At 58.2% G+C, this 14608-nt stretch overlaps 1 protein-coding gene across 9 annotated transcripts in view; it reads left to right on the forward strand.

Moving 5' to 3' along the window:
* Positions 1-13363, forward strand: part of SRC (SRC proto-oncogene, non-receptor tyrosine kinase) — a 59540-nt gene extending 46177 nt beyond the window's left edge. For 5 of the 9 annotated variants that reach the window (XM_034946947.3, XM_063600883.1, XM_055104489.2 and 2 more), the window contains 9 exons: positions 1829-1927; positions 2108-2211; positions 4100-4249; positions 5632-5787; positions 8047-8226; positions 9536-9612; positions 10369-10522; positions 10683-10814; positions 11105-13363. In XM_034946947.3, coding sequence (XP_034802838.1) covers positions 1829-1927; positions 2108-2211; positions 4100-4249; positions 5632-5787; positions 8047-8226; positions 9536-9612; positions 10369-10522; positions 10683-10814; positions 11105-11313 — 1261 coding nt within the window. In that variant the 3' untranslated portion in view covers positions 11314-13363. Of the gene's footprint in view, positions 1-916; positions 950-1828; positions 1928-2107; positions 2212-4099; positions 4250-5631; positions 5788-8046; positions 8227-9535; positions 9613-10368; positions 10523-10682; positions 10815-11104 lie in introns of all 9 variants that reach the window. The other 4 variants (XM_055104487.2, XM_034946945.3, XM_034946944.3 and 1 more) reach the window with 1 other exon arrangement.
* The last annotated feature ends 1245 nt before the right edge of the window (positions 13364-14608 follow it).

Genomic DNA, 14608 nt, shown 5'->3' on the forward strand with positions numbered 1-14608 from the left:
GGGGCATCCAAAGGCTTCTTTCCTTGAGGTGGGTCTTGCCTCCTTACTCCCGGGCCCTCCCTCCAGTGACCCCATATGGCTTGCCCCCCTGCCCGAGTGTGTGTGTAGCCATCACAGAGCCAAGACAGGCCACACAGCCCCAGTCACACCCCCTTGCCTCCATCAGGAGGGGACACAACACCTTCTGGCTCACTTCGAGCCATCCGGCTGAACCCCAGTGTCTCAGGTGCTCACCTGTCCTCCGACAGGTCCCTGGAGAGCTCCCCAAGCCCTGCTCCCTCCTGGCCTCAACTTCTCCATCTTCTATATGGGCTGAAGAATATGGCCAGGGGCAGCTCAGAAGAAGTGGGAGCCAGGGATCCAGGTTCATGTTCAGATTGTGTGACTGTAGGCAAGGGCCTTTCTCTCTCTGGGCCCTGGCGGTGGGTGGGGGCCACCCTGCCTGCCGTGTGTCTTCTCAGGGTCCTGGTGAAGTACAAAAGTGGCCTTGGATTGAGAAGAGCCCAGCAAGCTGTCAAGCCCTGCTGCAACCTGCAGGGGGTGCTCCTATCTGGGAGTCAGGAGCCTGGGCCTGGCTGTGTGACCTTGAGCAAAGAGGCCTTTGCTTCTCTGGCCTCAGTCTTCCCAGCTGTACAGTGGGAATGAGAGGGGGCTGGACCCTAGTTCCCAGGTCTCCCTGCCCATTGACCTCTCCTCACTCCCTGTGGACCCCGTCCCTGTCCCCTTGGTTGCTTTGGATGTGAGGCCTCTGTGGCTGCCCCCTCGTCCCCTGTCCCCAGCACCGCCTGGCTCTCCCGCTCTCTCCCCTGCTCTTTCTGCCACTCTCCGCCTCTCACCACCCCCATCTCTGCCTCTTCTCTCCTGTTGGGCTCTCGCTCTCTCCTCCCTCCTCTGTGTCTCTGGACCCCCGCTCCAGCCAGACCTGGTTCACATTCAGATGGCTGCAAAGGTACTTCCGCCCCTCCCCGCTCCCGCCCAGGCCCAGGGGACCCGACCACGCCGGGAGCTCCTCCTGCCCCATCCCCATCACACCCCCCACTCCTTCTCCTCACTTTCGCATAGAAGTGCCCTGGGCATTGGGGCTCTGCCACCTCACCCCCTCTGACAGGGCTCACTGTGTGACTTTGGGCAAGTCCCAGCCCCCTCTGGCCTCAGTTTCCCCCTGCAGATGGGTAGGCTGGAGGAGGAGGCCTGTAGTTTTCAGCCGAGGAGCCCTTTAGGTGTGACCCGTGATTTGGGACAGAGGCAAGCCTTGCTCTAGTTTGCAGGGTTGGGGCCTGGATGGTCACTGGGTCCCAGCAGGGCCCCTGCTTGCCTCCACCCAGGTCTCACCAGCTCCCAGGAGCGGGCTTCCGAATCTCAGAGCATGGGGACACTTTGTAGGTCTCACTTGACTTTCTCTCAGCCAGGAATCTCTTCTATTACAACCTTACTTGCCCGCAGAGACAGGGGGTTCCCTCCCTCCCTCCCAAGGCAGCTCTCGGCATCTTGAGATGTCTTGGTACATCTGAAAGGAAGTGAATTTCTTCCTGTCCCGGGACTCCTCCCCTATGGATTTGAGCCTCAGATGACCAAGGCCAGTCCTGCCCTGGTCCAAGACAAAGTCCATCTGATCCAGCTTTGGCAAAAAGGCGTCTGCGCCAGGGAGGGGAGGAGTTCCAGGCCAGCTGGACCTGGCATGCTGCGGGGACTCACGCTGGCCCCACCACCTCCCTGGGCCTTCCTCAGCCACTAGAGCCCTGAGCACAGCACCTAGGAGGATGGTGGGCACCGGGCTTGTGGCTGACGGCTCCCTTCTCCTTTCCTCCCTCCTTCTGTCCCTGCTCAGAGAGGGAGACTGGTGGCTGGCCCACTCGCTCAGCACAGGACAGACAGGCTACATCCCCAGCAACTACGTGGCGCCCTCCGACTCCATCCAGGCCGAGGAGTGAGTACCGTCTCTGGCTGCCTCTACCCGTCGTCCCTGGACACTGCCAGTGCAGAGTGCCTCTCCTGGGCTGGGGTGGGAGGTCTGGCTGTCCAGCGCCCCAGCCATATCCAGGGAGAAGCACTGTGAGTGGGCAGAAGCCCGGACAGTCAGCACCATCCTCCGTCCTCCCACCCCCAGGTGGTATTTTGGCAAGATCACCAGACGGGAGTCAGAGCGGTTACTGCTCAATGCAGAGAACCCGAGAGGGACCTTCCTCGTGCGAGAAAGTGAGACCACGAAAGGTACGAGCGCTCTTGCTGGCCAGCGGATACTGAGTCTTCTGTGAGTGGTTTGAGCTGGGTGTTGTGGAATGAGCAGGAGTTTGGTTTGTGGAGTAGGGAGGGAAGAGCCTTCCGGGTGGAGGGAATGGCAGGATCAAAGTCAGGGAGGTGCAATTGAGGAACGCTGAGTAATCCGCGGTGGCCAGATGTCCAGAGAAAGATGAGGCTTAGTCTCTCTGGCCTCAGTTTTCTCAGATAAAAGATGAACATAGGTTGTCTGGAGGTCTGAGTGTCACACAGTAACAGGCTCGTTCCCAGGGTAGGTGCTGCTACAATGAGCCCCGCTTCTTCCTCTTCCCCAGGGGTCCCTGGGCTGCACTGGATGCTGGAGGCTGGCTTTGCCCTCCCCCAGCTGCAGTCCTGGTCCCTGCCCCTCTCCTGTCCCTCCCCTGAGCCAGAGAATGAAGACCATCCCCTTTCTCTCCAGCCCCTCTGAAAGTGGGTTGCAGGCGCCCGTCACCATGGCAACCAAGCTGAGCTGCTTCCTGTGGGCCTGGGGCTCAGCGGGAGATGGGGAGCAGAGTATCCATGTCGAGCCGTGCATTTACGAGCAGTCGTGCAGCCATGTGCGGGTGTGCACGCTGTGTGTACATCTGGGCGTGTGTGTGTGTGCATGTGGGGTGGAATTGTCTGTGTGTTGCTGTGTGGGAATGGACTGCTGTGGTTTGTCGGGTGTCTGAGGGCCTAGGGAGTGTGTACTTGTGTGAGCGTGTGGCTACTGGGCACGGGCATGCCTGTGCGTGTATGGACATGTGGCTGGGGTTGGCTTCAGCCTCAGGCCTGTGGCTTCCACATGCACCCTCCCGGGCCATCAGTAGAAAATCATGGTTGCCTAAGGCAGGCTTTGAGTCCCCGGATGTGGGTTTGAGCCCCAGCCCTGTCTCTGGTTTGCTGGGTGACCCCAGGCTGGCCACTTCCCTCTCTGGACCTCATTTCTTCTGTACGCTGGGATTGTAATCTCCTGAAGATCGCAGAGGGGGAGGTCTGTGGGCTAGGATGGCTGGGCTTCCCCCATGCCCATGCACTGCCTGGCCAGGCTCCTGAGAAGGCCTGTCCCTGGCAGCTGGAGCCTCTGCCCGTGCCTCCGGGGCTCAGCCTTGTTCCCCGATGCCATTTGGGCGTCTCTTGGCCTCTGGTCCTACCCAGGCCTGCTGGATGGGAGGAAACTTTTCCGGCCAAAAGCTTTTCTATGCTCAAGGGAAAGAGGGGAGGCACGAGGGCTGGCCCCGTTTGACCCAGGCAGCCTTCAGGCCACACCCAGCCCGTGGTCTCCTGCCCACGACGGCCAAAGCCTCTGCCAACCACCCCCTCCCGCCTGAGCCTGGGCCTGTCTTCAGCAAGGAGGTTGGGGGGACATGGACAGTGCCCCCGCAAGCTGATCCAGAGAGGGAAAGCAGTTAGGCCAGGGCCACACAGCCACAGGGAGCCACTCACAGGCTCCCAGCAAACAGTTATTGAGTGCCCAGTGTGTGCCGGGCCCTTCTATATGTGGTTGCATGGAATCTCCCCAGCAGCCCTGGGAGCACCCGCATTGTGCAGAGGAGGAAACTGAGGCCCAGATAGGGCCAGCAACCCCTCCAAGTCTCATAGCTAGGATGCGCACCTGGGATATGGAGGTCTTGCTGGGGCCAAGGGTGCGTGGCAGGACGTACTAATCAAGTGTCTCTTGGGTCCCTTGGCCCTGCCTCTGTGGCTGCCCCGGGGCTGGCTGTTGAGAGACAGGGTGGGCCTGGGGCCCCGCCTGGGCCTCCCTTCCCTCCAATGTCAGGCAGGCACAGAACGGTGTCCAGAGCAGCGGCCTGCGGGGGGAGAGGGCATGGCGGTCACGGCTCCCCTCGGTGCCCCGCAGGTGCCTACTGCCTCTCAGTGTCTGACTTCGACAACGCCAAGGGCCTCAATGTGAAGCACTACAAGATCCGCAAGCTGGACAGCGGTGGCTTCTACATCACCTCCCGCACCCAGTTCAACAGCCTGCAGCAGCTGGTGGCCTACTACTCCAGTGAGCCAGCCTCGGAGGGCGGGCGGGCAAAGCCTCAGCTGCAGACCCTGGGGAGGGGCCTTGGAGCCTAGAAGGGTGGGGACTTCTGTTATCCTGCTCCTCTCCCCACTTCCCCCTCCCCCTTCCCTTCCTCTCTCCTCCCTTTTCCCTCCTTTCCTTGTCTCCTTCTTCTTCCTCTTCTTTCCCCCAGCCCCCCTCCTCCCTGTCCCCCTCTCTCCCTGCTCCACGCAGTGTCCCACTGCCCGCCTTTCTCTGCAGCTGGCTGGTATGGAGGGGGCTGCCCTGAGGAGCCCCAGAGTAAGCTGGAAGGGAGGGGACAGAGGCTGGTGTCATTTGTCTCTGTAGCCCTAGGACCGGTCTGAACCGGTTGCTGGGAGAGGAGGAGGGGGCGGCCAGATCGATTGCAGCAAAGAGGGAAGAGAGCGGCAGAGGGAGCTCGCGGGGCTTGCGTGCTGGGTGAGGGCTCGGGCGTGGGCTCAGTGCTGTAGCCCACCCACCTGGGCATCCGGAGCTGACTGCAGTGTCAGGGGCCTGTGGGTGCCTGTGTGCCCGTGTGTCTGTGGCACACATGGCCTCTGTGCACAGGTGTTGGTCCACTCCCCACCCCGAGCCTCCTCCTCCTCTCAGCTTGGCCTCCTGACTTCCTCTGGGATCACCCGCCACTCTCTGTCTCTTCGGCCACCACTGTGTGGCTCATTCTGAACCCCTTTCCCTCAGATCAGAACTCTCCACGGGCTGTCTTGGAATCTTGGGATAAAGACCCCCACCGGCCCCTGAGTGGTCTAATCCTAACTGCCTCCCCACCTCCGCCTGGTGCCACCCTTCCCCACCTGCTCCCTGCGCCCCTTTGTCCTCCGCTTCTCCAGCCCTGCAGCTGTTCTTTCCTCAGAGCCTTTGCTCTGGCTGTGCCCCTGCCTGGAGGGCTCTTCCCTACTTAACCCCTCACCGTCCTGCACATCCAAGCTCAGTTGCTGCTTCCTCCAGGAAGCCTTCCAGGCCCCTCCTGCTGTTGCGCGAACAGCTCTCCAGTCACATTCACATCTGTGGTCCTGGGAGGTGATTAGGGAAGTGGGGCTCCTCCCTGGACTCTGAGTTCCTGAGGGCAGGTTCCCTGGACATGTTCCCTCCCCGCAGGGTTCCTGGCACCCCCTACTGTCTGCTGAATGACTGACTGAATGACTGACTCAGCAGATGCATAAAGCACTGTGGGCCTGTGTGGGGGTGGGGCTGTGTGCACACAGATGTAGATGCCTGGCTTTGAGGGCACCCTGCGTGTCCCCTGAAATCTGTGTGCATCTGGCATGTAGGGCGACACACACTGAGGGGCAGGGAGGCCCCAGGGCAGAAGACCCGCCTAACTGCTCCTCCTGCCTCCTCCTCAGAACACGCCGATGGCCTGTGCCACCGCCTCACCACCGTGTGCCCCACGTCCAAGCCGCAGACTCAGGGCCTGGCCAAGGATGCCTGGGAGATCCCTCGGGAGTCGCTGCGGCTGGAGGTCAAGCTGGGCCAGGGCTGCTTTGGCGAGGTGTGGATGGGTAAGGCCTGGCCCCTGCCCTCGGGAGAGGCATCCACCCCCCACCCCGTGTGGCAGCTCCGGGCTCCTTTGGTCCCTTTGCCTTTAGCTGCCTCTGCTGGATGACGGGGCCCTGTTGTAAATCTGGAGCTCCCCAGCAGTGGCTGGCACCGAGTTGGGTTGTGGCCACCCAAGCACTGTGCCCCGGACCGTGGAAACCATAGTGCCTGATTCCAAGATCCGCACAGGGCTGGGCATTGCACAGACCTGCTGTGTAGGCTGGGCCCGGTGGCCTCACTCAGAGCCTCAGTCTTCCCGACTGTGAATGGGGCTGGTGACAGTGGGACCTATGGGAGACTGTGGAGACCCTGACCCAGTGCGTGTCCACACACTAGCTGTTCGCCATGGAGAGAGAAGCCCGGCTCACAGGAGGGAGTGCTGGGAAGCTTAGGTCTGGCATGGTCTGGGCCTGTTAGCGATTTCCCGTCTAACCCTGGAGAAACAGCAAAGCATGAGCACCGTGCAGCCCTGACAAAACCCAGGCCCCTCTTCCACCGGATGCTTTCTGCTCACACGGAGGGACCGGAGGCCAGGGTGGAGGAGAGACGGCAGTTGTAACCCCGTAAGCCCATGGTGCTAGCGGGGATCACGGTGCGCTGTTTTCAAGGTGGTTTCATCTGAGCCTCATCTCCACTCACTCCCACTGCCTCCACGTTCCGCCCTCCAGAGGGCTGATGGAGGAGAGCAGAGCGGCCTCCTGGGTGGAAGGCACTGCAGGGACAGAGGCCTGGAGGCTGGAGGTCAGGCTGTCCGGGAAGGGGAGGCGTGGGCTTTGAGCTGGTGAGAGGGGAGAGGGGTGAGAAGCCAGGGTGTGGGCACAGCCACAAAGTGAGGACTTGAGCAAAACCTGGGTGAATGCACAGCGTCAGCCATTATGGTGGCTGCAAAACTCATTTCTGGCTTGGGTGAGAGGTGCTGTCCCTGGGAAGGGCCTCACTTCCTCCCTGGGTGCTCCAGGTCGACTCATGAAGTGCCACATGCAGATGGCCTGAGCCAGGAGGGCCACAGAGATTGGCCTGAGCCCCAACCCTCGGACGGAGGCCCAGCGACTGGGAAGAACAGGCCCAAGGTCACACATCAAAGGAACCTCGAGGCCCACTGGGACAAGAACCTGGATTAAACATGCTGGTCTAGAATGCAGCTTCCCCCAGAGCCCCACAGTTAGAAAAGCAGTTAGTAGTGAAATGATAACCACATTACTTACTGAGCCCTCACGGTGGGGCTGGCCCAGTGGTTAAAATCTCATTCAATCCTCAAACAGCTCCACGGGTAGGCACTATGGAATCCCCATTTTCCAGATGAGATAACTGAGGCTTAGAGAGGGGAACTGACTCTCCTATGGTCTCTCTGCTGGCAGGAGGCGGAGGTGAGAGGCTCTGGCCAGCCTGACCCCCAAGCCCTCATGCTTAGGACAGTGTCTCATTTTGGGGGGCGGGTGGGCTCCAGAGGTGACCTCTTGTTCTGGCAACAGCCTTAGAAATCCCTGGGCCAGCTCCACATCACCCCTGGCTTCCACCAGTACACATTGCATTTGCTAACACATGAGGCACGTTCAAAGTCCTGCTCAGAGGGAACATGACTAACCCAGAAGTGACACCAGTTGAGTTGGAACCTTGGTCCCCTATCTGTCTAGGCTAATAAGCTGCTTTTTAAGACTCTTTTTTTTTTTTAGACAGGATCTCACTCTGTCACCCAGGCTGGAGTGCAGTGGCGCAGTTTCGGCTCACTGCAACCTCTGCCTCCCAGGCTCAAGCCATTCTCCTGCCTCAGCCTCCCGAGTATCCAGTATTACAGGCACGCACCACTACCACCTAGCTAATTTTTGTATTTTTAGTGGAGACAGGGTTTCACCATGTTGGCCAGGCTGGTCTTGAACTCCTGACCTCAAATGATCCACCCGCCTCAGCCCCCTAAAGTGCTGGGATTACAGGCGTGAGCCACCACGCCCAGCCTGGACATTCTTAATAATCACAGTCCCGACAACAGCTACTGGTTCTTGAGCATTTAATCCTAGTAACAATGCCATGAGGCGCACCCTGTCATTGTACCCATTGTACAGATGGGGAGACTAAGGCTCAGAAAGGGCCCAGGCTTTGACTGGGTTTGTCACATGGCTGTGGAGGCCACAGCTGACACTGGCGCCCAGGTGGGCAGATCCTGGATCCCTGTGTGGTAGGAGTTGGGGGGCTCCACTGAGTCAGCCTGCATCCCTCCTCAACAGGGACCTGGAACGGTACCACCAGGGTGGCCATCAAAACCCTGAAGCCTGGCACGATGTCTCCAGAGGCCTTCCTGCAGGAGGCCCAGGTCATGAAGAAGCTGAGGCATGAGAAGCTGGTGCAGTTGTATGCTGTGGTTTCAGAGGAGCCCATTTACATCGTCACGGAGTACATGAGCAAGGGTGAGTCCTGGGCGGCCGGGGCAGGGGGCAGGGGCACTCTGGACAGGGCAGGGAGCATGAGCCTCATTTCCTCTCATGTCTAGAATGGGCATCTTCAAAGGTGGAATGCAGTAGAGCCAAATTCTCTGTTGCCCGGGCCGGAGTGTGGTGGTGCAATCATAGCTCACTTCAGCCTCAACCTTCCAGGCTCAAGCAGTGCTCCCACCTCAGCCACCCAAGTAGCTGGGACCACAGGTGTGTGTCACCAGGCCCAGTTAATTTTTTATTTTTTGTAGAGATGGGACCCTATGTTGCCCAGGCTGGTCTCGAACTCTTGGGCTCAAGCAGTCCTCCCACTTCCACCTCCCAAAGTGCTGGGATTACAGGTGTGAGCCACAGTAATTTTTAAACTAATTAGTTATTTTTCAAAATTCCACTTTTTGGAGGTATAGTTTACATATGATAAAATACACCCCTTTTAAGTGTTCAGTTCAGTGGGTTTTAACAACTGGATTTACTGTGTACCCCTAACCATAATGAAGATATATAACATCTCCATCACCCAGAAAGTTCCTCATGCCCTTTGCAGACAGTACCCTCCAGCCCCAAACCCAAGCACCCACTGATTTGCTTTCTGTCATTATAAATTTGTTTTGTTTATTCTAGAATTTCATACATGGAATCTTTTACATCTGGGATGCATCTTTTTTTACTTTTTACATTTCAATTTTTTATTTTTTGAGATGAGGTCTTGCTATGTTGCCCAGGCTGGAGTGCAGTGGCTTGATCATAGCTCACTGCAGCCCTGACCTCCCAGGCTCAATTGATCTTCTCATCTCAGCCTCTCAAGTAGCTGGGACTACAGGTGCACAACATCCTGCCCAGCTACTTTTTTTTTTTTTCGTATTTTTTGTACAGACAGAGACTTACTGTGTAGCTCAGGCTGGTCTCAAACTATTGGGCTCAAGCGATCTTCCCGCCTCGGCCTCCCACAGTGCTGGGATTGCAGGCAGGAGCCACTGCTCCCGGCCTGAGATGCATCCTTGTTGCATCTCCCAGCAGTTTGTTCCTGTTGTTGCTGAGCAGGACTCCGCTGTCTGCATTAGCACAGTTTACCTGTTCACCTGGAGGTGGACTTCTGCTTGTTTCCCATCCTGCTTGCCTTTTGAGTGACAAGCACTGAGTGAGACTTTATTCAGAGATGAGTTTACGTAAAATCTGCTGTGCTGGTTAAAGCAAGGCCAGCCGCCTGGGAGGACGGGTTTTGGGAATCACTGCATCCTGGCAGAGGGACAGGGCAGGAGCTGGAGCTGGGTCTCTCTCTGCCCAGGGAGTTTGCTGGACTTTCTCAAGGGGGAGACAGGCAAGTACCTGCGGCTGCCTCAGCTGGTGGACATGGCTGCTCAGGTGAGTCAGCCCCTCCCGCCTCCCCACACCCTTGGTCCTCAAGCACCCAGACCCATCTGGTGCAGCCAGTTCTGGCCTCTTGAGTGCCCCCTCCAAGAAGCCTGCCTTGATTGCCTCCACACTCACTGATCTTGCCGCATGTATTTACCAGGTCTGCTTACAGGTGCCCTGAGGGGTGATTCTGGGCAGCAGAAGGCCCTTACCTGGGCATCAGGGGTCACTGACTTACTGTGGGACCTCGGGCCTCAGTTGTCGTCTCTGTAAAGGTCATTTAGTCGCTTAGCAGACGTGTTCATGCTTGCTGTAGGCAGTGGTCAACAAGCCTTTTTTTTTTTTATTTAATCCTCATCACGACCAGGAGTGACGAGGATTGGCTGTTACTCCCATTGGACGGATGAGAAAACTGAGGCTCAGAGAGGGGACTTGGGCAGCAGGCAGGACCTGGCACTCATCTGTGTCTGGGTCCGCTGGGGCCTCTTTCCCTGGTCACCTCGCTTTCCTGGCTGCATCTGATCTCGTGCCTCCCCTTTGACCTTTGCCCTCTGCCCTCTGCTCTGTGCCCTGTGCTCCCTACTCCCGTAGAGCACTGCTCCTGCTTTCGATGCCAACAGCATTTACTGTGAACTGACCTCACTTGCCTGAAGAAGTGTGGGGAGGGTGGGGAAGGGGTGGTTGGCTCTCCAGCCCCAGAGTGCTCTGTGGCCCTGGGAGGGCATGGGTGGCATCTAAGCCAGGCTCCCACGGTTCCGCCTGCAGATCGCCTCAGGCATGGCGTACGTGGAGCGGATGAACTACGTCCACCGGGACCTTCGTGCAGCCAACATCCTGGTGGGAGAGAACCTGGTGTGCAAAGTGGCCGACTTTGGGCTGGCTCGGCTCATTGAAGACAATGAGTACACGGCGCGGCAAGGTGGGCAGGGGCTGTGTGGTATGTCGCGCTTGGCCTGGGACAGGTCACGTCCCGCTCTGAGCCTCAGTTTTTTCCTCAGCTGTCATTCCTCATGGTGCTTATCTAGCAGAGCGGTCATGACAGGAGGTCAGAGCTGCCCTGACCTTTCTCGTTCCTGCAGGTGCCAAATTCCCCATCAAGTGGACGGCTCCAGAAGCTGCCCTCTATGGCCGCTTCACCATCAAGTCAGACGTGTGGTCCTTCGGGATCCTGCTGACTGAGCTCACCACAAAGGGACGGGTGCCCTACCCTGGTAAGAAGGTCCTCATGGCCTGTCTCTGGTCCCTGAATCCCTCTGCCCTGGTGGCCTTGGGCAAGTCATGACTCCTGCTGGGCCTGTTTCCCCATCCGTAAAACAAAGAAGTTGAGCGTCTGATGTTAGGCTCTCTCGATGGTCCATGCTCTCAGCTTCGGGGACAGGACTTATCTATGGTCACACCCAACCTGTCCTAGGCAGGAAGCCCTCGCTGCCCTCCCCATCAGCTTCCCCCACCCCACTTTCCTCACCGGAGCCGGGCTCCCCATGCCTCGGTCTGCCCACAGGGATGGTGAACCGCGAGGTGCTGGACCAGGTGGAGCGGGGCTACCGGATGCCCTGCCCGCCGGAGTGTCCCGAGTCCCTGCACGACCTCATGTGCCAGTGCTGGCGGAAGGAGCCTGAGGAGCGGCCCACCTTCGAGTACCTGCAGGCCTTCCTGGAGGACTACTTCACGTCCACCGAGCCCCAGTACCAGCCCGGGGAGAACCTCTAGGCACAGGCGGGCCCAGACCGGCTTCTCGGCTTGGATCCTGGGCTGGGTGGCCCCTGTCTCGGGGCTTGCCCCACTCTGCCTGCCTGCTGTTGGTCCTCTCTCTGTGGGGCTGAATTGCCAGGGGCGAGGCCCTTCCTCTTTGGTGGCATGGAAGGGGCTTCTGGACCTAGGGTGGCCTGAGAGGGCGGTGGGTATGCGAGACCAGCACGGTGACTCTGTCCAGCTCCCGCTGTGGCCGCACGCCTCTCCCTGCACTCCCTCCTGGAGCTCTGTGGGTCTCTGGAAGAGGAACCAGGAGAAGGGCTGGGGCCGGGGCTGAGGGTGCCCTTTTCCAGCCTCAGCCTACTCCACTCACCGAACTCCTTCCCCACTTCTGTGCCACCCCCGGTCTATGTCGAGAGCTGGCCAAAGAGCCTTTCCAAAGAGGAGCGATGGGCCCCTGGCCCCGCCTGCCTGCCACCCTGCCCCTTGCCATCCATTCTGGAAACACCTGTAGGCGGAGGCTGCCGAGACAGACCCTCTGCCGCTGCTTCCAGGCTGGGCAGCACAAGGCCTTGCCTGGCCTGATGATGGTGGGTGGGTGGGATGAGTACCCCCTCAAACCCTGCCCTCCTTAGACCTGAGGGACCCTTCGAGATCATCACTTCCTTGCCCCCATTTCACCCATGGGGAGACGGTTGAGAGCGGGGATGTGACATGCCCAAGGCCACGGAGCAGTTCAGAGTGGAGGCGGGCTTGGAACCTGGTGCTCCCTCTGTCATCCTCAGGAACCAACAGTTCGTCGGAGGCATCACGGAAAGACTGGGACAGCCCAGGAAACAAGGGGTCTGAGGATGCATTCGAGATGGCAGATTCCCACTGCCGCTGCCCACTCAGCCCAGCTGTTGGGAACAGCATGGAGGCAGATGTGGGGCTGAGCTGGGGAATCAGGGTAAAAGGTGCAGGTGTGGAGAGAGAGGCTTCAATCAGCTTGTGGGTGATGTTTGACCTTCAGAGCCAGCCGGCTATGAAAGGGAGCGAGCCCCTCGGCTCTGGAGGCAATCAAGCAGACATAGAAGAGCCAAGAGTCCAGGAGGCCCTGGTCCTGGCCTCCTTCCCCGTACTTTGTCCTGTGGCATTTCAATTCCTGGCCCTGTTCTCCTCCCCAAGTCGGCACCCTTTAACTCATGAGGAGGGAAAAGAGTGCCTAAGCGGGGGTGAAAGAGGACGTGTTACCCACTGCCATGCACCAGGACTGGCTGTGTAACCTTGGGTGGCCCCTGCTGTCTCTCTGGGCTGCAGAGTCTGCCCCACATGTGGCCATGGCCTCTGCAACTGCTCAGCTCTAGTCCAGGCCCTGTGGCAGGACATACATGGTGAGCCTAGCCCTGGGACATCAGGAGACTGGGCTCTGGCTCTGTTCAGCCTTCGGGTATGTGGTGGATTCTCCCTGGGCCTCAGTGTGCCCATCTGTAAAGGGGCAGCTGACAGTTTGTGGCATCTTGCCAAGGGTCCCTGTGTGTGTGTATGTGTGTGCATGTGTGCGTGTCTCCATGTGCGTCCATATTTAACATGTAAAAATGTCCCCCCGCTCCGTCCCCCAAACATGTTGTACATTTCACCATGGCCCCCTCATCATAGCAATAACATTCCCACTGCCAGGGGTTCTTGAGCCAGCCAGGCCCTGCCAGTGGGGAAGGAGGCCAAGCAGTGCCTGCCTATGAAATTTCAACTTTTCCTTTCATACGTCTTTATTACCCAAGTCTTCTCCCGTCCATTCCAGTCAAATCTGGGCTCACTCACCCCAGCGAGCTCTCAAATCCCTCTCCAACTGCCTAAGGCCCTTTGTGTAAGGTGTCTTAATACTGTCCTTTTTTTTTTTTTTTTTTAACAGTGTTTTGTAGATTTCAGATGACTATGCAGAGGCCTGGGGGACCCCTGGCTCTGGGCCGGGCCTGGGGCTCCGAAATTCCAAGGCCCAGACTTGCGGGGTGGGGGGGGGGTGGGGGTATCCAGAATTGGTTGTAAATACTTTGCATATTGTCTGATTAAACACAAACAGACCTCAGAATTTGATCAACAGTTTATTGAACATCTACTGTGTGCTGGAAAGCGAGATGGGGCGGAATGCGAGAACAAACTACCTCTTGAGGGGTCTTTGGGCAGCACTAGTAGCTGGAGGGCTTCAGGCCAAGGCAGGGGTGACATCAGATTGGAGACAGCTACGGCAGAATGTGGCTGTTTGTGAACATCTGCACCTGTGTTAGGGGGTGAGCACCTGGGAGAAGGACAAGGCACATCACAGGACTTCCCTGAGCATGACAAGTTCAGGACTCAAATGTCCGTGGTGGATGGTAGCAGTGACATTGGGGAGTGGGTGGGGCTGTCAGGCCTGCCTAGAGGAGATCACAAATACACGACGAGAATACCGTTGTGTGTGCTCTTCGTGTGTTTCCTAGGAGTGCAGGGCAGGGGTGCTGGGTCGATCCACAAAAGTCCTGAAAACGCTGAAGAAAAATCCAAAGACCCTTCCCCTCCTCCCTCCTTCCCCACCACCGAAGCACACAGTCTTGAAGGTTGATTTGCAACCGTCTATACGAACACATTTATTTTACACAAATATACATCAGATCACACACCTGTGCACCGGAGTCAACTCTGGCCACGACATTGTTTAATTAAAAACAAATTTCAAAAACTGGACATTTTTCTGTTCAGTATTATTTTCACAAGCCAAACACATCATAGTGTCCAGGTCAGGGTGGCATCTGGAGATCGCAGGGGGCGGGTGTGTGTGTGTGTGTGTGTGTGGGTGTGCGTGTGTCTTAGGAGTAGAGATGGGGTTCTGGATGTGAGGTTGTGGCAGGTGTTCTCTGCTTGCTGGTGGGAGTATACCTGGATGCGTGTGCCTTTGTGTTCATGGGGGTATGTGCGTGGGCTCTGTTTGTTCGCAGACATGGTGCTTGGATGTTTGTGTGTGAGCACTTGTCTAGGTGGTCTGTGAGCCTGGGCTCATGGAAATGCGTCCCAGATGTGTGTGCTTGGGCATTAACGCGATGAGGTGAGCCGGTCCGCTTGCTCTGGCTGTGTGTGCAGAATGTGTGTGTACTGTGTGAACACAGATCCAGGGGCTTCATGAGCCTGTGGGCTCCTGGAGTGTGTGGGCACCGAGGTGTGCAGCTGGGTTCACGTGGATGTGGGTGGGAACAGCATGTGTGCCCGTGGACCTGTGTGAGCTTGGGCTCGCACCCCCAGCGCTGGCCATTCCCGGCGGGACCCACGTGTGCCCGGGGGCGCAGGGCCACGTGCGAGCGCA

This window comes from Pan paniscus, chromosome 21 (genome assembly GCF_029289425.2).
Source record: "Pan paniscus chromosome 21, NHGRI_mPanPan1-v2.0_pri, whole genome shotgun sequence".
NCBI classification, from domain to species: Eukaryota; Metazoa; Chordata; class Mammalia; order Primates; family Hominidae; genus Pan; species Pan paniscus.